This window comes from Canis lupus, chromosome 21, assembly GCF_048164855.1.
Source record: "Canis lupus baileyi chromosome 21, mCanLup2.hap1, whole genome shotgun sequence".
Lineage (NCBI taxonomy): Eukaryota > Metazoa > Chordata > Mammalia > Carnivora > Canidae > Canis > Canis lupus.
The window spans coordinates 30,919,915-30,940,275 of NC_132858.1; the positions used below are offsets into that span (position 1 = coordinate 30,919,915).

The 20,361-nt window shown below is 64.8% G+C and overlaps 2 protein-coding genes across 6 annotated transcripts; both read right to left on the reverse strand.

Moving 5' to 3' along the window:
* Positions 1-2,092: 2,092 nt before the first annotated feature.
* Positions 2,093-8,075, reverse strand: PGGHG (protein-glucosylgalactosylhydroxylysine glucosidase). 5 transcript variants are annotated; one of them, XM_072791278.1, is made up of 14 exons: positions 7,945-8,075; positions 7,418-7,701; positions 6,841-7,051; positions 6,712-6,766; positions 5,392-5,511; positions 4,914-5,045; positions 4,681-4,792; positions 4,406-4,478; positions 4,182-4,318; positions 3,950-4,083; positions 3,730-3,825; positions 3,457-3,554; positions 3,132-3,383; positions 2,093-3,086 (listed from the first exon to the last, which is right to left on the reverse strand). In XM_072791278.1, exons 2-14 carry the CDS (start codon positions 7,674-7,676, stop codon positions 2,879-2,881), a joined length of 1,887 nt encoding a protein of 628 aa, XP_072647379.1. In that variant the 5' UTR covers positions 7,677-7,701; positions 7,945-8,075; the 3' UTR covers positions 2,093-2,878. The 5 variants fall into 5 exon arrangements, with proteins under 5 accessions (XP_072647379.1, XP_072647377.1, XP_072647376.1 ...); XM_072791276.1 differs by having other exon boundaries at positions 6,571-6,766; XM_072791275.1 differs by having other exon boundaries at positions 2,093-3,067; positions 3,172-3,383; positions 6,331-6,766.
* A 2,531-nt stretch (positions 8,076-10,606) lies between these two features.
* NLRP6 (NLR family pyrin domain containing 6) lies at positions 10,607-17,865 on the reverse strand. Its single transcript, XM_072791280.1, has 8 exons — positions 17,589-17,865; positions 16,567-16,856; positions 16,286-16,324; positions 14,312-16,031; positions 13,404-13,496; positions 12,070-12,240; positions 11,800-11,967; positions 10,607-11,378 (listed from the first exon to the last, which is right to left on the reverse strand). The coding sequence occupies exons 1-8, from the start codon at positions 17,612-17,614 to the stop codon at positions 11,240-11,242; spliced, it is 2,646 nt and encodes an 881-aa protein (XP_072647381.1). The 5' UTR covers positions 17,615-17,865; the 3' UTR covers positions 10,607-11,239.
* Between the last annotated feature and the right edge of the window lie 2,496 nt (positions 17,866-20,361).

Sequence of the window (20,361 nt, forward strand, 5' to 3'; positions counted from 1 at the left end):
GTGCCTCCTGGCCTTTTTGCTGGGGTGGGAGAGGAGCCACCCGAGGGGCCACCCAAGCTGCATCCCCCTGGACTGACCCCAGCATGACGGTTGGATGACCCATTCTGTGTGCTGGGCCGTGCCCTGATGGTCGCCTTCACTCAGGCACTGGGTGGCTTGTGGCTTCTGGGGTGGAGGCGCCAGAGTATTTTAGAACGCAGTTTGGGAACTCGGGGTTTTGATGTCTGCTGCCCTGCTGGGCCTGTGGTTTAGTGGTCTCTCTTCCAGAACACGTGTGCCCTTCCCCCTCTGCGTGTGCACTTGTGTGGACTTGTACCCTCCAGGAGTCCCTGAGAGGACACCCCTCTTCCTGGCCCTGCATGTTTCCCTTGGTGGGTCAGGCGAGTGCCAGCCCCCTTGTTTGGGTCCTTCTGTCTGTCCCTAGGACTCCTGCATTCCTTGTTCTGAGAGATCGCGGTCCCCACAGTGGGTTCCATCCCTCCTGGGTCAGTGACGCTGAACACAGAGACACGGGAGTGCAGAGGCATGACCCTCCGGTCACCCGTGCCCACGTGCATCCCACACACATGCGTTTAGGCAGAAGGTGAAAGCTGGGGGGCTGAGCATCCCTAGTACTAGATACGCATCCTTGTATAGTCTCTCTCCCTTGAGCACGGCCCCCCTTCCCAGGAACCAGCAGAGCTGGCAAAGAGGGGGGTGGCTAAGCATGCACACACCCTGTATGGCTGGGGGTGAGGTCCCTCCGGCCTCACTGTGGCTGGTCCAATGACAGGGCAGTCTAATTGCAGGGGCCTTAACCTCAGGGTGGTTCAGGCTTGTGGGCACCCCACCCAGGGCTCCGTCCCCACCCAAGGAGCCCCCTTTGCCTACCCATCAGCCTGGGCTGGGTGTGGGGGGTCGGCTTCACCGCTGTACCTGGAGCCTCCGAGTAGTCCTCTCTCCTGCGACAGCCAACAGCTGGCCTAGCTGACACAGGGTGCTAGACGGTGTCCTGCCCTGGGCCGGAACATGTGCTGCAGGGAGGGGTGTGGTGCCTGGGGCCTGGGGCCTGACACGGTGCACTGGCCCGCGCCAGGTGCTGGTCCCATGTGGGACTGAGGATAAGGGCAGTGGGCCAGCACTTGGACCAGGATGGATACGGTGTGCCAACCCTGAGCTCCAGGTTTGGCCCAAGAAGGGAGCAGCTCACAGGCTGGGAGTGAGGATCAGCTGGTGTGAGACCCATGTGCATGCCCCCAAGCAAGCCTGCTATGGTCTGCGGGTCCCCACACCTGGTGAGGGGCCCCGAGATTGTCTGGCCTGTGCCCAGGTGCTGAAGACACAGTGTGTGGTGAAGACAGGCATGGGGAGGGTGGCCAGCCGTCCTCTGCATCCCGGGCTGCCTCCTGGGCAGGCCGAGGAGCCCGGTGAAGTTCAGGTCAGTGGCTGCCACGGAGCCCTGACCAGACGTGGCTGGCACGCGTGTATGGCCACCCTCCCTGGTCTCCGTGGAGGGCCCCTCGCTGTGTACAGGTAGAGGCACACGTACGCGGCGCGTACAGGCAGGAGGGACCGGGCTGTATCAGCGTCGGGAGTACTTGTGCCCACGCCGGGCTCCAGGGCTGCAAAGGTAAGCCTCTGCTCTACCGGGACGGTGCCCGCCAGCACGCCCTGCTCTGGCCGACCTGCCCTGGGCTTTGCCACGTGGCCAGTGGGTGAGGGAGAGCCTGGGGCACCTGGGCAAGCCCTCGAAGGTGCAGGCTTCATTCCCTGAGGTCATGTGCCTGCAGGGACCAGCACCGACCTCCCTGTGGATCTGCAAGGCTGCTGTGCACCCTCGGAGGCCACCCTTCGTACCACGTGCTGCAGAGACAAGCCCGGGGACCCCTCGTTGCCTCCACCTGCCCTCCTCATGGCCATCTGCTTCTTGGAGAGCTTGGACTAACTGTCCAGCCAGGACAGACGCGGGACAGTGGGTGGCCTGAGCGAAGGACAGTGGCAGGCCCCCCGCCGGCTCTGTACAAGCACCCACTGCACTTCCTGTGTGACCCCATCCTTTACATAGGCCTCACTCTCGGCAGGAAGGGGGCGCCAGCTCCTCAAGGCAGCAGACTTTCTCCCAGCACGGACCTTTAATTCCTCAGCCACACTTGGTGCACGTGGCACGGCTCTCACCAAAATTTTGGCAGCGGGTACCATCTCCCCTCATTGAGAAACCCTCAAGGCCCCAAGTTGGATGTGCCCACAGATGGGCTGAGGCCCCAGGAGGAGGGGCAGCCTGTCAGGACAGGTGGGCCCAGGCCTGTGGCCTTGAGTCCTCCAGGCTGGTTGGAGGCGAGGTGCACGGTCCTGCTCTGCACCCTGCCCCCACTCTTCCTAGCTGAGAAAGGCCCGTGATGGAGATGGTGCAGCCTCACTGAAGTGGCCCGGAGGCTGGAGGAGCCACGGACTGAGGTTGCTGAGCACACCTCAATTCCACTGTGCCCGCCCCTCGCCTGCATGACACGCGAAGTTCCTTTGTGGTCTGTGATGGAGAGTCCCGAGGACTCTGCAGGGGGCCAAGTGTGCCTCCTGCCCCTCGGCCCTGCCATCCCCTACAAGGAGGCTTGCGCCCCACCCGCCCCACCCTGTGGGGTCCTGGGGCAGGGTACTGGTGCAGGTACAGGCGTGGGCATCGGCCCACAAAGGCAGGCACAGATGTGGCTGAGTGTGAGGCCATGGCTCAGCTGCAGAGGGCCTCGGGTTAGAGGCAGACCGTCTTGAACTTTGGGCCAACGAATTCAGATTTTCCCAGGAGCCAGGAGGGTGCTGAGGAGGGGTGGGTGCAGCCGGAGGGGGGTGCCCACAGAGGGAGGAGCCGGCCCGGAGGACCTGGGAGACATCCGGAAGCCTTGCTTGTTCATGCAGGCGCAGAGTGCCCAAGACAGCACCAGGGCGAGGAAACTGGGGTCCCACGGGTTGTGGGGCAGGGGTCTAATGTCCTCAAAGTTCTCTTAGGAAACTCCTGGAGTGGAACCTGCTGCCTCTGCTCCAGGCGGGAGTGACCTCTGTATCCGTCCAGCAGAATGGGGGAAGGAGACTCTGTGCCCTGCAGGGAGAGGGGGCATCTGGAGTGGGGGCACACATGCAGGGGGCAGCCCTGGGGCGCTCACCTGCTCTGGATGCTTCGGTGAGTCTGGGCTGGCTGCCCACCTGGGAGCAAGGGAACTCGTGTGTGCGTCGGCCACAGCTCAGCCTCCAGCGGCGGGGCCCCGGGTCCTGGCTGGGCTTTAACCTCAATCGTCACGGAGCCCTCGGAGAAGGAGAAGTCCAGCCTGTTCCCCTGGTAACACAGGCCCCGGACGCGCACTGCAGAGACCCCCGCCGGACACATGGGGTCGAAGGTCACGCCAGCTCCGGTGATCCTGCGGGAGGGAGGCGGTGGTGAGAGCAGGAAGTGGGGGGCACGCGACTGCTCCTGGCCAGCGCCCCACTCACCGGAACCCTGTGAATCCACAGAGCGCCGCCTGCAGGAAGCCCCCCATGCCGGTCAGGAAGTTCACAGCGCCTGAGCCATCTGCATTCTCCGTCCACACCTGCCCGGGCACCGCGGTTAGTGCCAGGCTGCCAGGCTGCCAGGCCGCCACCCCGACCCCAGGCCAGGCTCTGACCCTTTGGTGACCGCCCCTGAGGCTGGGCTCCCGCCCCGACCCCGGGGGCCAGGGTGGAGGCAGGTGTGCTGGGCACGAGGGCTGACCCGCCGCTGCCGACCTTGAAGGGCTCAGCTATGTTGGCAAAGCTCCTCTCCAGGAAGTCCTGGGCCCGCCGGGGATCCTTCAGCTCCATCCAGCCCACGGCGAACATGCTCTGGGGCCAGAGTCAGAGGACGTGCTGGAGGGGAGCCCCGCTGGGGGCCGGTACTGGGGCTGGGGGGCCGGGTGAAGCCGCCCCGAGGACCGCCGGCCCGCCCCTCCCTCCGAAGCCTCCTTACCCAGGTCATGGCCGGGCCTCTTGGGGACGTTGCAGCCTCATAAATCTCCAGGTTCCTCCTGCGAGTGTGAGGGCTCAGGTGGAAAGGGACGGGGTACCCCAGGAGCACCACGTCCGCCTGCTTCACCTCCTCTCCTGGGGAGGGACGGGCGCTGATGGGCGAGGGGGCGGGAAGGCGGGGACATGGGTCCAGGGGAGGGTGAAGGGGCCCGAAGCAGCCTGAGGGCGCTCACCAGGCTGGTACCCGTCAAACTCAGGGTGGAAGTCCTGCCTCGGGTCGAAGGGCACCTTGATCTTTTCAGCCACCGCCAGCCACTCAGTGGGGACAGGCCGCCCCAGGTCCCGGGCCAGGGCCGCAGCGAAGCGCAGGCTGGGGGGAGGCAGGGAGAGGGAGCTGCAGGCCCAGCCCCCCTGGCCCCCCGCGTGCGGGCAGCGGCGCAGGGGTCTCGGGTCCTACTTGTTCTGGACCAGGACGTTGGTGTACACGGAGTTGTCGACCCCTGAGTGGTATTCGTCGGGCGGCATGACTCCTACGCACACGGACAGGAGCTGGTGTCCAGGGCAGGGTCCCAGGGACCTGCCCCGATGCCAGCAGCCCGCGTGGGGCTGGCAACGCCGGAGCCAGAGACCACGTGCCCCTGAGGAGCGTCCACCAGCCGCGGCTGTCCCCGCCTCTCCCCGACCACCGCCCCCCACGCCCCCAGGGATGGCCCTGCCCTCCTCGCGCCTCACCCTTCAGCTGGTACTCCTCCTCCTCGGGGCTCCACTCCACGCGGCTGCACCAGAACTCAGCCACGGCCCTGACCACGTCCCAGCCACCGGCCTCGCGGAAGAGCTGCACGTCCTGGGGAAGCCGCGGGCAGTGGGCAGGGGCCACGCCACCCGAGGTCTCGCCGGGGCCCCTCCGAGGGCCTGCCGTGGCGGGGGTGGGGCGTGCCCGGGCCTGGGGGGTCGGGACCCCTCACCTGGGTGGCATGATAGTACAGCTGGAAGGCCAGCACCACAGCTCCGTTGACGTGAATCTCCTGGGCGCCGTAGACGTCCTCGGGGCAGACCTCCCGACCAGAGCCTGCGCTCTCCCAGGCAAACTTGGCTCCCTGAGGGCCGCGGGGGAGGAGCAGCCTCCAGGGCTCTGGGTGGTCCACGGGCGGCCCACCAATCCCCAGCCACGGAGGACAGAAGTGGGCGCACCGCATGTGCGGATGCCCTCATGGAGGGGCACCCCGCTGTGTCCCCGTCACAGGCCAGGGCGGCAAGGGGACTCGAGCTGGGCCCAGCCAGGCTGCTCTGACCTGGAGCCAGGGTGCTGCCGAGCCCCTGGAAGAATCCAGGAATCCCAGCCCTACCCAGAGAAGAACCTGACGGGATGGGTGCAGGCCGAGGAGGAATGTGGGGACACCAGCCCGCAGGAGCCCTGTAGGGTGGGTGCCAGGTCCCCCTCACCTGGTAACCCAGCTTCCGGGCGTTGTCCAGGGCCCCATCCAGCGTCCGGATGCGGTACTCCAGGAGGGCCCTGGCGGCCTCCGGCTGGAACAACAGAACGGTCGGGAACATCCAGAGATCCTGAGAGCAAGGAAGTGCCCCTGGCTCAGGAGCTCCCCCAGCATCTGTGTGCCCGTTTGTGTCCCCGCCTGCCCCGTGTGCCTTGGCCCAGCCAGCCGGCTCCACGCTGCCTCCCGAAAGGCCCGGGCTCCGTCCAGCTCCTTGCCCCCGCCCGCCGGCTCCCTCCCGGGCCCTCCGAGGCTGCCCGCCCGCACCCCCCAGCCCACGTCGCCGTCTCCAGGCCCCGGGCTCCTCGGGTTAGTCCCCAGCAGGCATCTGCGGCCCCCGGGAGCAAGGCCAGAATCCAGGCACGGAGCACCACCGCTCGGCAGCTGCCCGACCGGGGGTGAGGGACTTGGCTCCACCGGAGCGGGCCTCTGGCTGCTGGACAATCTGATGAGGACGCAGTAGCACCCCGGCCCCGCCCACTGTACCAGCCGAGGCCTCCCCCTCCTCCCCTGGGCTCCCCTCAGCGCCCCCGAGTCCTTCCCGAGCACACCTTTGTCAGGGTCACTCCCCAGCTACCTACAACCCGAGAGCTGCTCTCGGTGCCCTGGGGAGGTATCCTGTTGCCCCGCCAGGTGCTGTCCAGCTGTGGTGTTTGTCCCTTCTGGTCGCTTTGCCTGAATCACTCTTTTCTACCCAACTCCTATGTGTTCTTTGTCAGAGATCCCACATCCTCCAGGCAGCCTTCCCTTCCGCCGTGGCCTCTGTGCTTCCCAAATCGCAGGCCCCATCCCGGGGGGCAGAGCCGGCAGCCGCGCTACGCCCTCAGCACAGCATCCTCTGTGTCTGCGGGCTGCCCCGTGGCTGCTGCGTGCGGGGTGGAATGGTGCATACCTGGTCCCAGAAGACGTGGCCCCAGTAGCATTCCTCTCGGCTCCCGTTGGACAATCCCCCAGGGCTGAGACCGTGGCAGGTGTATCCTGGGGCCCCGGGCTGGGGCAGGGCACTGACCAGATAGTAGAGGGCACCACGCAAGGCCTGGCGCAGGGGGAGGGGCCCCACCACATCCAGGCCACAGGTAGCCCAGAGCTGGGCCCAGGCCCGGGCGTGCGCAGCGTACAGAGTGCCCCCCACCTGCAGCTGCAGGGCCTCGGTGAAGCAGAGTTGGGCCTCGGCCTGGCTGCCACCCACCACGGTCAAGAACTCCCAGGTCTGGTCTTCCTCGCTTTCCCCAAGGGTCAGAGCTGGGGGCACCGGTGTCCACAGCATGTGTACCTCCTGCTGGGGCCCTCCAGGTTGCTCTGGGGTAAGCGTATGGCCATAAAGGTACCTGCAAGAGTGTGGCCATGTCTAAGGGACCGGCTCCCTCCTTGGAGCGCCGGCCGGCCCTGACCCCCTCCTCACCGGGCTCCTTGGAAATCAGGACCCAGATGCAGGTCCAGGTCTGGGCTTTCCGGGGAGAAGGCTGACCGCAGCAGCACCGTGATGGGCCAGCTCCCCATGGCCACACGGGTGATGGACACAGTGAAAGCCATGACGTGAGGCAGTGTGCGGTGGGCGTAGATGCGCTGGGAGGCCTGAAAGCTGGGGCCCTCCAGGGTGTGCAGAAAGGAGCCTGGCAAAGGGCAGGGCCAACCCCTCAGTACAGTGGATCTGCCGTGGGAGCCCTCACTGCCCGGTCTGCAGAGGACCCAGGAGAGGACCCAGGCTCCTACCCCAGGCTCTGGAGGGTGGTCTGCAGAGGACCCAGGCTCCTACCAGCTGGGGGGGGGGGGGCCTGCAGGGCGGTCTGCAGAGGACCCCAGGCTCCTACCAGCTGGGGGGTGCCCTGCAGGGCCGAAGCCCTGCCCTGCCGTTCTTTGTGAGTGAGGCATCCTGAGCTGGGAGGAGGAGGGGCCTGGATGGGGCTGCTCCTGGGCCTGCTGCTGTTTCCCCCTCAGCTGCAACAGGGGCTCGGGTGGGGGAGCAGGGCCGTGGTCACCTGTGTTTGTGTCCAGGACAAACGTCTCCGTCAGCTCACGTCCTGTCTCTGCAGGCGCCTCCAGCTGGACATTGAGGGGACTGGGCAAAAGGGCCCGGTGTGTGTCCCCGCCAGCCCCGTTGTACACGCCGCTCACATGCAGTGTGTCATGATACACACGCGTGCCCAAGTACGCGTTGGTCACGGTGGCCAAGAGCCGGGGGTCACTGGGCAGGGAACGGGCAGTGAATACGGTGGGGTCCTCACCCGCATCCTCCATGGAAAGGCGTGCTCAGCCGCGCGGTCTGCAAAGGGGGAGTCACGGCTCCCACCGCTGGCCCGGCCTCCCCCTTCCTCCCTCCTCGGACTGTCCCTAAACCCCAAAGCCCCCCCCAACTTGGGTGATGCATCCAGCAGCGGGTGGGGAGGGGTGCGGGCCACCCGGGCAGCCCCCACTTTTGAGCTACCCCAGGAAACTTTCACCCCAAGAGATGCCGAGACTCCTAAAACTGATGTCCAGAGACCCAGCTGGGCCCCCGAACTCCCACCTTAGGATCTCAATTCAGGGTCTCTCCAAGCCGCACCCCCACGAGCCCTGATCTTTTAGGGGCAGTGAGGAAGCCTCAGCCTTCCGGACAACGGCGCTCAGCAGGGCGGGGCGGGGCGGGGCTCGGCTGGGCCTGGGGGGCGGGGCTCACCGCGGCCGCCCCGTCGCCGGAAGGTCGTGCTGTCCCCGCCCCCAGGGCCGCGCGGGGCAGGCGGAGGGGAAGGCGGGGCGGAGGGGGGCGGAGGGGGGCGGAGGGGGGCGGAGGGGGGCGGGGTCCCTCTCCCGGGGCGGTGCAGGGCGGGGCGGGGTCCCTCCCTCGGGGCGGAGCGGTGGTGGGGCCGGAGGGGGCGGGGCGGGGCGGGGCGGGCCGGGGCGGGGTTCCTCCCCCGGGGAGCGGGCCTGGCGCCGCTGCTGCGCGGGTGGCACCCGCGGGAAACCGCGTGAGGAGCACACTTTGAACTGTGACCTTAGGGACGTGCCTGGGATGGATAGGGCCAGGGCCCGTGGCCTCGTGGGGGGCCCCGTCTGCTCCCGGAGGAGCCCTTCACTTCGCCGCACCTTGCCCCCCCCCAACCCCCCGCCTCTGCTCCCGGGCCCCTCTCCGCTCCCGGCCCCCCTCGTGCTCCCGGCCCCCCCCCCCGCTCCCGGCCCCCCACCCCGCTTCTGCTCCCGGAGCCACCCCCGCCTCTGCTCCAGGCCCCCCCCTGCTCCCGCCCCCAGCCTCTGCTCCTGGCCCCCCCTTGCTACCCCCCTCCCGCCTCTGCTCCCGGCTCTCCCCAGCGCCTCTGCTCCCGGAGCCCCCAGCGCCTCTGCTCCAGGAGGCCCCCCCCTGCTCCCGCCCCCCCCCCCCCGCCTCTGCTCCCGGCGCCCCCTGTTACCCCCCTTCCTGCCTCTGCTTCCGGCGCCCCCCCCCCCCCCCCCCCCGCCTCTGCTCCAGGCCCCACCTGTTCCCGGCCCCCCACCGCCCCGCTCCCGGCGCCCCCCTCCCGGCGCCCCCCTCCTCTGCTCCCGGCCCCCCCAGCCCACCCCCCCCCCCGCTTCTGCTCCCGGAGCCACCCCCGCCTCTGCTCCAGGCCCCCCCCCCCCGCTCCCGCCCCCTGCCTCTGCTCCCGGCGCCCCCCCCCCCCCCGCCTCTGCTCCAGGCCCCCCCTGCCCCCCCCTCTGCTCCTGGCCCCCCCCGCCCATCCTGCTCCAGGCCCCCACCCCCTGCTCCCGGCCCCTCCCCCCCCTCTGCTCCCGGGCCCACCCCCTGCTCCTGACCCCCCCTGCTCTGGCCCCCTCCCCACGGGCCCACGGGGCACTCCAGGGCGGCACCAGCTGCGCTCCCTGGACTGGCCTGAGCCACAAGCCCCGGCTCAGGCTCCAACGAGCCTCTGGAAAGCAGCTCCTCTCGCTCACCCCCCCCCCCCCCCCACAGGTGCCGGACACCGCCTGTGCAGCTGCGGAGGCCTGCGCTGTCCCCACACCCACTTGGTTCTTCACTTGCCAGGGCTCCCCGCTCCCCTGACCCCAGGCAGCCTCTTGAGGCGGAGCAGCCTCTCTGCTCTGCTCTGCCTTCCAGGGTCCTGGTCCCTGTGGACACGGAGCCGTGGTCACCCTCACGGTGCCCCGGTCGGGCCGGGGCCTTCTGTTCAGAGGCCTGCGGCGGTGGTGCCCACCTTGTCTGGAGGACGGCCAGCCGGCACCTCGACCCCACCCTGACCCCCTCCTCTCGCCTGGCTGCCACTCCGGCCTCCGGGCTGCTTCTGCAACGGTCCAAGCATGCTCCCTGTTATGGACTGAATGTGTGCCCCTAAATCCTCGGGTTGAAATCGGATTCCAAATCTGACTTTATGTGGAAGCGGGGGCTTCGGGAGTTAAGGAGGTCAAGAGCTGTCGAGAGTGGGATTAGAGCCCTTCTAGGAAAGGCCTGGGAGCCACCCAGACAAGAGGCAGTGAGAGGACAGCCTTCTGCGGCAGGAGGGGCCTCACCACCTGGACCCTTGCTCCAGCGCCAGAGAAATAAACTTCTGGGAAGCCCCCCAGTCTATGGTGTTTTGTCACAGCAGCCCGACCTGCCCAAGACACTCCTCGTCACGGCCTTGTCCTTGCTGTAGCTCTGCCTGGAACATTTTCCCGTCCAGACTTCTCAGGGCTCGGGGTTGGACATCTTTCTGTTTTCAAGCACCCTGCGCTCGGTTAGACTTTCCTAGACTCCTTACTTGTAACCAGAACCCCTGGGCCGCATGGTCTCCCAACACTTGGCCCTGCTTTACGCTCCCCCAAAGCCCTGGCTGGCCCCTGTCTAAACCTGTTAGTCTGTCTTCCTGGCAGGTGCAGGAGGGCAGGGGTTTTTGTCTGTTTTGTGGGATGAATGGCTGGACTTGAACGCTGATGACGGAAGGGGGATTTCCCCGGAGCAGGGAAGGCACCGACCCCCTTGGTCCTCAGGAACTGGCTGAGCCCCGCGGTGTTGAGCAGAGACCCGAGGCTTTGGGGGCTGTGCACCACTGGCCTGTCCATCCAAGCCAGGCCTCACCTTAGAGCTCCCTCCAGTCAGGCTGCAACCCCGAGCCTCAGTTCCCTTCCTGGGACAGGTTGGGGATCAGAGGAAAGATTGTGAACAGTCGTTAGGGTGCTTGGCCGCGTACAACAGAAATCAGCAGAAATGAATCCAAGATTCATTCATTCATTCATTCATTCATTCAAAGGAGAATGTATTATCAGTGTTGGGGGCTGCTCCGTCTCCCCTCTCCCCTGGTGTCCATCCCTGAAGACCCAGACAGTGAATGGGCACCTCTGGACTAGAACCACACAGCCTCAGGGATGGTCAACCCCCAAATTCCTGGGGAGGGACGCTCACCTTTGGTCAGAGGTCAGCCCCTGCTTGGTCCCCTGTGGCCAGAGGCAGGGCTGTGGGGCTGTGGGCCTGTATACAGATGGGGATGGGGTCAGCGAAGGGGTCCCTCTGCACTGAGCACACCAGGTAATGGCCAATGCACGGCAGGTGCAGGATAACTGGGAACTGTTGGGGTCATCACTGCTGGTGGCCTCTGTTGGGGGAAGGCTCGAGGGCCCTAAGACAGGAAGGTGGGTGGAGCAGCGGTGGGGGTGGGGGAGGAGGGGTTCCTGGGCATCTGAGACAGAGGCAAAACCTGTGCTTAGGCTGTGAGTGGAGGGGACACCTCCCGTCTGCCTGCCCCCAACCTCTTGGGCTCAAGAGCTGCCCAGAGCGGAGAGCAACACCCTCCTGCCCGTGGGATGAGGAAATCTACTCCGTAGGGCTGACTGGAGTCCTCCCCCTGACCTTCAGGGCTTTAGAGGGCATCGCTGAGTCCCTTGGAAGGCTTGGGGTGACTGTCCAGGGCTGGGTGGATGATGACCAGACCCGGCTTTGCTGTCTTCACTGCCTGCAGCTCCTTCAGTGACTCCTTGCTCAGCTCCACGGAGGTCAGACTGTGGCCATGCACACGGAAGACAAGCAGGAGTTGGTTGGGGAAGCTGAGGCCAGGGCTGGGGGGACAGCCGTGCGGGGGCAGTGATGGGGTGTTGGCCTGGGCTGTGCTACAGGCACACGGTGCCAGAGGCTGGGGAAGGGGTCAGGGGCTGGGGGCCAGAGCCTCTAGGGAAGTCCATGGGCATGGGGATCACGGGCCGACTCGCATGGGCACCGGACGACAGGTGGACGTTTGGTCTGGCTGGGCGCTGGAAGCCAAGGGCTGGGGCCAGGGCTCTGGAGCACAGGGTCTGAGTGTGGCCGCTCGGGGGGGCCCTGGGAGGGGCTCTTCTTCAGGGTCTGGGGGGCGTCCCCAGTCCCCCAACACAAGCCAGGCCTGAGAGGCTGCGTTGGCAGCACCTTTCCCGCCCCTGCGTCTACCTGAGGGTCTGCAGGCGGCATCCTGGGTGCTGCAGGGCCGCACACAGGGAGGTGACCACGGGCCCCGGCAGCTGGCAGTCGCCGAGATCCAGGGTGGACAACGCCACGCTCTGCCTGAGGATGCTGATGATGTACTGAGGCGCTTCCTGGAGGCTGGGCTGCTGCACCCTGGGGGAAGGGGGGCCTCAGGTGTGCTGGGGGGCCCGGCCCTCCGCCTCCGCCTCCGCCCTGCCCCCGGGCCTCCCGGGGCTCCCCCGGGCCAGGTCTCACCGGAGCTTCTGCACGCGGCACTGGGGCCAGGCCAGACCCTCGAGGAGCACGCGCAGGCCCGCCTCGCTGAGCTGGTTGTGGAGAAGGCCCAGCTCTGTGAGGGCCGGGGCCTCCCTCAGGGCCTCAGACAGGTCGTGGCACACAGAGTCAGGCAGCTTGCAGCGGCACAGCCTGCGGTCAGAGCACACGGGTCTGCCTCCAGGCCCCGGGGCCGTGCTGCTCTACCCCAGCTCTGCGTACCGTGCGCCCCTTGGGTGGCTGCTTCGGTCTGCAGACATGTTGGCACCAGAGGAGCAGGGTTTCCCTGTCCTTTGCCACCACCTGTGTACCTGGGGGCCACGTGCAGTGGGCCGGGCTGCACTGCACGGTCAGCTTCCCGATGAGCCAGTTTAGAGCCTGTGCCAGCCCATTTAGTTGCATATGGTTGCCTCTCCAGCTAGGGTAGGCCACAGCTCATCCCCTTAGCCGGTCCCCAAGGACTGAGCAGCTATGTTGGTTCTCCTTTCCTGCCACTCTAAATAACGCCTGGTGAACACCTTACGCGTTCCGTTTCGTGGCAGACTGGCAGGCCAGATGTGCCCGTCCCCTGCGTGGCCCCGCTCCCCCCCAGGTTGCTGAAATACCGTCCTACCGAGCTGTGTGGCCAAGTCACCGTGGACATGCGCCTGTCCCTATCTCGCCATGCCCCCTCCGGCACGAGTTCCTTTTTTTTTTTGTTTTTGTTTTTGTTTTTTTTCTCCGGCACGAGTTCCTACCGCTTCTCTTACTCAGCTCCCTTGGTGACAGTCGTGTACTCGGGCTGCCATACTCGATCCCATACCAACCCTCGAGGCAGGATTGACTGGCTGCATTTCGTGGGTGAAGAAACGAGCTCAGACAGACCATCCTGGCCAAGGGCTGGGCGGCCTGGACTCAAGGCCTGTGCCCTGCACACTTCCCTCCGGGGCTTGTGAGAGTTCACAGGGACTGCCAGGCACTTTCTAACAGGACCTAGCAGCCTTCCTTTGTTTGCTTGTTTTCTTTCTTTGGAAGGAAAGCATGTTGTGGTCTTCTTTATCCTTCTCCCAGAATGCTTAGCTGCACCCTACTTCCCCCTCAAACTGGGGCCAACCCCTCCTTTCTATCACCTAAGTTGGTGATGGAGCCCCTGTCCCCATCTCTTCCTCCTCCACCCTGTGTGGCTACAACCTGTTGACCCCAGCTTGAGACACCAGAGGCCATGGGCTCTCAGCCTGTCCCCTGAGCCCTTTCCAGACAGGGCTACTATGCCTCTGTCCTTGCCTAGAGTATCCTGCTTTGCATCCCTTCCAAGGGGGGCGGGCATGGTCACTCACGTCAGGCTGTTCAGACCACAATGTTCGTCAGTCATGGCCTCGAAGAGTGGACGTAGTGGAGAAGGCTGGGGTTTTCTCTTGCTGGCTTGTGAACTGTTAGGAGAGAGAGCAAGGTGAAGCTCACCTGTCCTCTATCAATCCCTACCTCTTTCCTGTGGTCCTGAGGTGTCAGAGCTGATGATGCCCTTTGACCCTAAACTGAGCCAGGATCCCTCTATCCCCTTCACGCCAAACCCAGATTGAAATCATTCATCGGTGGTCGCAGGCACCTTCATGCTGGAGCAGTCTATGTGGGTCCAGCGGGGGGCATGTCACCCACATTCTGAGGTGGGTCAACCCTGGCACCTGCAGTGGGCAGCCCCAGCTCCAGCCCCTCCCGACATCCCGACATTTGTCATCTGAACAGATGCTGAGCAGGGGGTCAAGTGCCGGTTGGAGCTAAGACAACTTGCCCTGAAGGAGCTGAGGGTGTGGGGAAGGAGACAGAGCTGGGTGGAGGTCATGGCATACAGTGGTCTATGGGGCACTTCTGGGGGCAAAGGGGTCCCAGGCTAACTGGGGGAGCCTGGGAAAGTGCTGATGATAGATAGCAAACAGAGTGTTCTGGACGGAGAGAAGAACAGGTGCCAAGGTCAGGGCACAGCAGGCATGGGGCATTCCAGACTGTATGAGAAAGCTGGGGCGAGCCGCATAGCCATGCTCAGAGGTTTGCCGTGGATGTGGACGGCTGGGGATTGGCAGGGCCAGGGCTACCCAGGGAAGGAGATGGACAGAGGGACACTGGGAGGCTGCCTTGCAAGGGGGTGGGCTCCTCCTCTGGGGGAGCAGGAGGCGGGTGTGGACCCAGTCCTCCTGCAGGGATGGATGCACGGACACACGTGCCCCCCCACCCTCCGCCGTGGACTCACGAGCTGCCGCCCAGGCTGCTGTGCAGTCGCTTCATCAGGCTCTTCTTTTTCTTCTGTGCGGGGGCCAGCCCACAGCTAACCAGTCGCAGGGCCTGCCCGGGTGGGCAGCACCTGACACAGTAGCTCAGGATGACCAGGTCCATGCGGCTGAGGCGCACCCTCTCCAGCTCCAGCTCCGGCAGGCAACGCAGGGCCTGGCGCACGAAGGCGTCCTCCTGCGTCTCGTACAGGCAGTACAGCAGCTCCAGCGGGTAGTTGGGCTCGCACTCCTCCTCTTCGGGCTCCTCGGCGTCCTCCGCAGCATCTGTCCCTGCCGTCTTCTCAGGTGCCGCCCTACGGCGGCCCTGGCCCTGTTCCTGCATCCACAGCAGGACATCCTGCTTCACACGCTCTGGAACCGCCACGCCGAAGTGGCGCTGCATGTCGGACACGCGATCTGGGTTCAGCAGCCCGAAGAGGAAGCGTGTGGTGAGCGTGAGGTGGCTTTCGCCCTGCAGAAGTGCCCGGAGATCCCGCTCCTCCTCCAGCAGGTAGGACAGCGCCGAGAAGAACTCCTGGAAGCTCTGGTCCATGAACTGGTAGGTGACATCCGTCTGCAGCACCCCTGGCAGCTCCTTCTTGCTGAGAAACAGCGTCTGGACTTTAGAGCCGCGAAGTTCCAGTCGTTCCAGGTCCTTCTCTGCGAACTGCGCCCGGTGCCCGAGGGTGCCTTCGCGGGCCAGGCGGCACAGCTTTCGCAGCTCGGCCCGCATTCGGGGAGCGTCGGCGGCAGGTGCGGAGCTCAGCACACTGATGATGAACAGCAGGTACACGGACGTGGTGGTCTTGGAGGTGCGTGACAGGTCCTGGCCGAGCTCGAGCTGCTGGCGCAGGACGGTGCACACGATCCAGCACACGAAGGGCACGAAGCACAGTGCAAAGAGCGTCTCGTTCTCCTTCACGAAGCGGTAGGCACGCTCCGCCAGCCTCTCGTCCCGGAAAAACTTATGGAAGTACTTCTTCTTGTCCTTGTCGGAGAAGCCGCACACCTCGGCGCACTGCGGGGAGCATAGGCGGTCCAGGAGCCTCCCGGGCGCCGTGGTGCGCGCCGTCACCAGCAGGCGGGCGGCAGGCAGCAGTGTCTTGCCCAGCAGGCCGCCCAGCACCCGCGCGGCGTCGGCCGCCTGGAAGGGGTCGGTGCAGGGCGCTGCGTGGGGCGCCAGCGGGGGCAGGTCGTCCGCACCGTCCAGGATGAAGAGCAGCCGCTCGGGCCGCGCCAGCATGGGCTTCAGGGGCGCCTTGCGCTGGGGGCACTGGTCCAGGACCAGGTCGGCCAGGCTGCAGGCGCCCGGGCGCTCGAGCAGCTCGCGGCAGGGCAGGAAGAAGGCGAAGTCCACCTGGCCGTGGTACAGCTTGCCGGCCGCCCAGTCGTACAGGATCTTCTTGGCTGCCATGGTTTTGCCGATGCCCGCTGGGCCCTGCAGCACGACCGTCAGGGGCCGCTGGCCTTCCTCGTCTCGGCCGAACAGGCGGTTGAAGGTGTGGGTGTCGGAGCGCCGCGCTCGCTGGGGCTCGGGCTCCAGCTCCTTCGTGCACCCCAGGGCCTCGTCAGGCAGTGCGGCGCCCTCGCGCGCAATCAGCAGCTTGGTGAAGCGCTTGTTGATCTTGACCGAGCGCGCGTTCCTCTCCTTGACCTTGGCGTGCTGCTGCAGGACGTGGTCCCGGTACTTCTTCTTGTACTCTGGTGGGCGCCGGGGGCAGGGAGGGCAGGAGGGAGGACGGGGATGGGAAGGGACGGGCGGTGTCAATGGGCCGCCTCCAAGGTCCCCAAGCCACTGGGTTCAGGGCTGCCTCCCCAGCCAGCCTTCCCATGCGCTCCCCTCCCTGGGATCAGCCGTCGGGCTCCTCTGACACATGTGCTGCCAGCCGGAGGGCCACTAACCTGAGGGTCACTAACCCACTTAGGGCCCGCGCTTCCCACGGAGAGAGACCTACCCGATACGGAGCGCAGTGTGGAGGAGCTGGGGCCGAGCCCTGGAAAGGAGACCTGCGGTGAGGCCCCGCGAAGGTGCAGGGGCCGGGTGGGGGCTGCAGCGGGAGGGGTGCAGGGATGCGGGGGCGCAGAGGAGCACACTCAGGAACACCCAGGATCCCAGCCGCGGGCGCACTGGACCTTTTCCAGGGAAGCGGGAAGGATGAGGCCCGGGACCCAGACTGTGCTCAGGCGGAGGCCAACCCGGAGGCAGGGACCCAGGCGACCCCCTGCCCGCGCTCACGCTGCAGCTGCTGCTCCTTGAGTCGCGCGGCCACGTCCAGCATGTCCGCCCTCTTCAGGGTCTTTCTGGTCACATCCAGCGCAGGCTCCGGCCCGTAGAAGTGGGTTAGCTGGGCCGCGAGGTCCATGGCGTCCAAGCCATCCAGCCGCCCCCACGGGATGTTGCGGCCGTCCAGGGTCGCATCCCGCAGCTTGTGGCGGAAGCGCTTCAGCTGCTCCTGGTTCAGGTCTTCGAACGTGGCCTGCAGCAGGTCCCGCGCTACAGCCACAAGGAACTCCACGCTGGGGGGGCTGCGGCATCAACAGGTGCGTGCACGGTGACACCGGCGCTGCCTCACTGCCCCCCCACGCCCGACTGAGTCGGGGGCCCCAGGTCAGTGGCTCAGATGCGCCCCCATCCCTCCAGGTGACCCCAGGCACTCAGCGGGGACAGAAATCTCTCCCTGCCCCAGGACCTGGGGTGGGGGGCGTATGGAGGGAGTAGGTGGGGTTTGCTCTAAGGCTGTGCCGCCTGCTGATGAAATGGGGTCACTCCGGGGCAGGCACTGGCCACCCTGACCCAAAGTAGGCCGCACCTTCCTGCTCTGCACCTCCCTTCCCCTGTGCTCCCCACACACCAGCCTAGGCCAGGTCAAAAGCCGAAAACGAGGTGTCCACAGGGCCTTCACGATCCCCTTTCCTCTCTCTTCCCTGCCCGTCCCCTGGGAGCCTGGAACAGAGCTGGCCTCAGCAGACAGCCAGGCTCACCCCCTGGCCCAGCTGCTCCTCAGCTCCCCATGCCACTCATCTCATGGCACCCTCTGGTGGGGCCCAGGCGGATGCCTAGACCACCCGCAGAGTCCGAGCTCCTCTGGGGAACAGACCCCTGATGCCTTCTGTGCCGAAGGAGTCCCTAGAATCCTGAGCCTGGGGGATGTTGGGGGGAGATTGTGGATAAGCAGGTGTGAAGCCCCAGGGAGCGGGCAGGGTGAGGTGAGGCCGTGGAGGGCTTCCCGAGCGATGACCCTGAATGCCAGCACTCACCTACAGCAGGCCTCTGGTGGGTCCATGGAATCTGGGCCCTAGGACTAGCCCTTAGTGGGGATCAGAAATGTGATCTCTCCTCAGGTTGACCGGAGCCAAACTCTAGTGGAGTTGTTGTCCAGCCTCGTCCATGCCCCAGACCCTGGTGCTCTGGCTCAGCCAGGACTGAGACCTCCGTCCAGCAGTTGCCGAGCTCCCCAACTCAGGCACTGTGGTGCACACTCACAATCACCCTTTAAGAGTTTTTGCTTGGTGACCTTTGATTTTCTTCTAATCTTTTTTCTCTTCCTGTGCTCTGAAACCCCGTAGGGTGTGGCAGCGAGGCACAGCTGCGAGCAGGTGACTGCAGAGTAGGGTGGACTGTGTGGGGCTCAGAACTAGACCTTTGGCTTTAAGGCCTCAAGATAGCTTGGATTCTGAAGGCAGCGGGGAAGAAGGGCTTCTAAGGGAGAGGGGACGCTGGGACTTGCATGCTCTTATCAGGGAAAGGAAGGCTGTCACGTGGGCCAGGGAAGGGAGCTCTGAGGCTTCTCAAATCTGCCTTGAGGAGGCTGATGAGAAGAGGTTTGGAGGTGAGGGGTGTGTGGGACTGCTGTGGGACTGTGTGACCAGATGAGTGTAAGGTTCTGCTGACAGTGTCTGCCCATGTGAGGTGTGTGTGTGTGTGTGTGTGTGTGTGTGTCTGGGTCTATCTGTGTGACCACGTTAATACTGTCTTTGTGTGACTGTATCTGTGGTCGGCTAAATAATAGACCCCAAAGCCTATTGGGGTCCTAATCTCTGGAACCTGTGAATGTCCCCTCATATGCCAAAAGGGGCTTTGCAGATGTGATCGAATTCAGGGTCCAGAGGTTGTCCTGGATTGTGCAAGTGGGCTGTAAGTGCCGTCTCCAGGGTCATGGATAGTGGCAGAGGGGGAGTCAGTGTGACACTGAAGCCAGATGCTGGGCTGCTGGCTTTGAAGTTGTAGGAGGGGCCGTGAGCCCAGAGCCCAAGAAAGCAGCACTAGGAGCTGGAAATGCAGCTCGGAAAGGCAAGGCGAGGACACGTCCTCTAGAGCCTCTGGAGGGGATGTGGCCGAGCCAGCACGGGGAACCCAGCCCAGAGAAACTGGTTGTGGACTTCTGACCTGCAGAACTGTGAGAGAATAAATGTGTGTTGCTTTAGGCCAGGTTTGTAGTGGCATTTACAGCAGCCGCAGAAAATGAACTCAGCGTCTCTCTGAGCATTTCTGTGAAACTGCAAGAACAGGTGTTCTGGAATCGTCACTGCCTTTCCGGCCATAAGCCATCCTTGTGTTTAATCCTGCTTCTGCCAGGAGCCTCGAGAACTGCCCCTTGGGAAGAGAATCCAGGGTCCTGGGGACATCTATTCTGACTGCCCCCCTCCACCAGGAGGAGGGGACTCACAGAGGTGCCCATTTCTTCCTGGCTTTTTTAATTTTTCTGTTTAAAATAAATAGATCCGTGTCTCCCTGAGGTGGGCTCAGGCTTTCATAGGTCTGGCTCCATTTAGCCACACTTACATCTGCCTGAGGGTAGCCCCTCCCTCACTCCTACTCCCTGAATCCCTGCCAGGTCCTCACCCATCTAGCTGGGCAGCCTCTGGATGCAGGGCAGGGTTGGGAGCAGAGAGCCTGGAGGGGCTCTGCCAGTACCTGAGGACTCTGTGAGCACGAACAGGTCTCTCTGCCCCTACAGAGCACGGGAAGGTAGGGGCAGTGCACGTGCCCTGTATGTTGAAGCAGCTTCACCGGGGCAGGCCCAGAGCGGGGGCAAGGCCCTTACTCTAGGCCATGGTGTGGGCAACACCCAGCCAAGCAGAGGAGTGGACTGAGTCTCCTCGGAGTCAGGGTCCTGGAGACAAGCCCTTAGCACAGTTGGGCCTCGGCTGCCGGGGCAGGTCGGGGGTTGGGGTGCTACTGTTGCGAGCTCTTATGGGGTCCCAGCTCCCTTGACCTGCTGGCTCCTGACTTAGCTCCTCTGACACGGCTGGCATTCTTTAGAGGCAAAGCAACAACAAATAGACGACATGTAGGTGTGTCAGGGCTGGACCGTGGGCCTAATGTGGGGCCTGCACAGCTCGGGGGACACTGCAGGGCCCTGGGCAGCAGCCCCAGTTCCAAAGGCCCCAATGCACCCCTCAGGTCCCCTCATGAAACCCGACTCCGACCCTGAGACACTCTGCACACCCTCACTCCCCCAGGCAGAGACAGATGTCCCAGTGCTGTGATTCTCCTAAATGCACATTCGCTTTTCCCCTCCACAGTATAATTTCTTGAAAGCAAGTTCTTTACAACTGCAGTGTCCCCCTTTCACTGTCATCTCGGACAGAAAGTGCCACCATCAACAGCACCATCTCCTAGCCAGACTGTCAGGATCAAATCCTGCCTCCACCACCCAGTAGCTGGATGACCTTGAACAAGCTCCTTAACCTCTCAGAGTCTGTTCCTCACCCGCGGGAGGCCCGGCAACGGCACTCCGGCCTGCAGGAGGACGCAAAGCCTGGCCCACTCTGTGTTGCCTGTTCCCGGCTCTCCAGTCCCGGGGATGTCCTCTCACTGTGAAGCTCTGGGTCATCGAGAACACCCTGCTTTCTAAACTTGCTCACCTGTCCCCGCACCTAACGCTGCTGACCATGAGCTTTTCCTTGAAGTACACGCTCCCTTCCTTCCCTCAATCTCCCGAACCAAGGGGAGCGCTCAGAGTCGGCACCGGGCTGGAGGAAGGGCGTGCATCTGCCCGCCCAAGAGCCCCGAGGCCTGTGATTTGGG

Excerpts from the sequence above, each read along its gene's own strand:
- NLRP6 (XM_072791280.1), bottom strand. The coding sequence starts at position 17,614 with ATGGACCCACCAGAGGCCTGCTGTAG. Across the intron at positions 16,857-17,588 it reads CCACCAGAGGCCTGCTGTAG|CCCCCCCAGCGTGGAGTTCC; the intron begins GTGAGTGCTGGC and ends TTGATGCCGCAG. Across the intron at positions 16,032-16,285 it reads CACACTGCGCTCCGTATCGG|AGTACAAGAAGAAGTACCGG; the intron begins GTAGGTCTCTCT and ends GGCGCCCACCAG.
- PGGHG (XM_072791274.1), bottom strand. The coding sequence starts at position 7,676 with ATGGAGGATGCGGGTGAGGACCCCACCGTATTCACTGCCCGTTCCCTG. Across the intron at positions 3,555-3,729 it reads ACATAGCTGAGCCCTTCAAG|GTGTGGACGGAGAATGCAGA; the intron begins GTCGGCAGCGGC and ends GTGCCCGGGCAG. Across the intron at positions 3,384-3,456 it reads TGTGGATTCACAGGGTTCCG|GATCACCGGAGCTGGCGTGA; the intron begins GTGAGTGGGGCG and ends TCCCTCCCGCAG.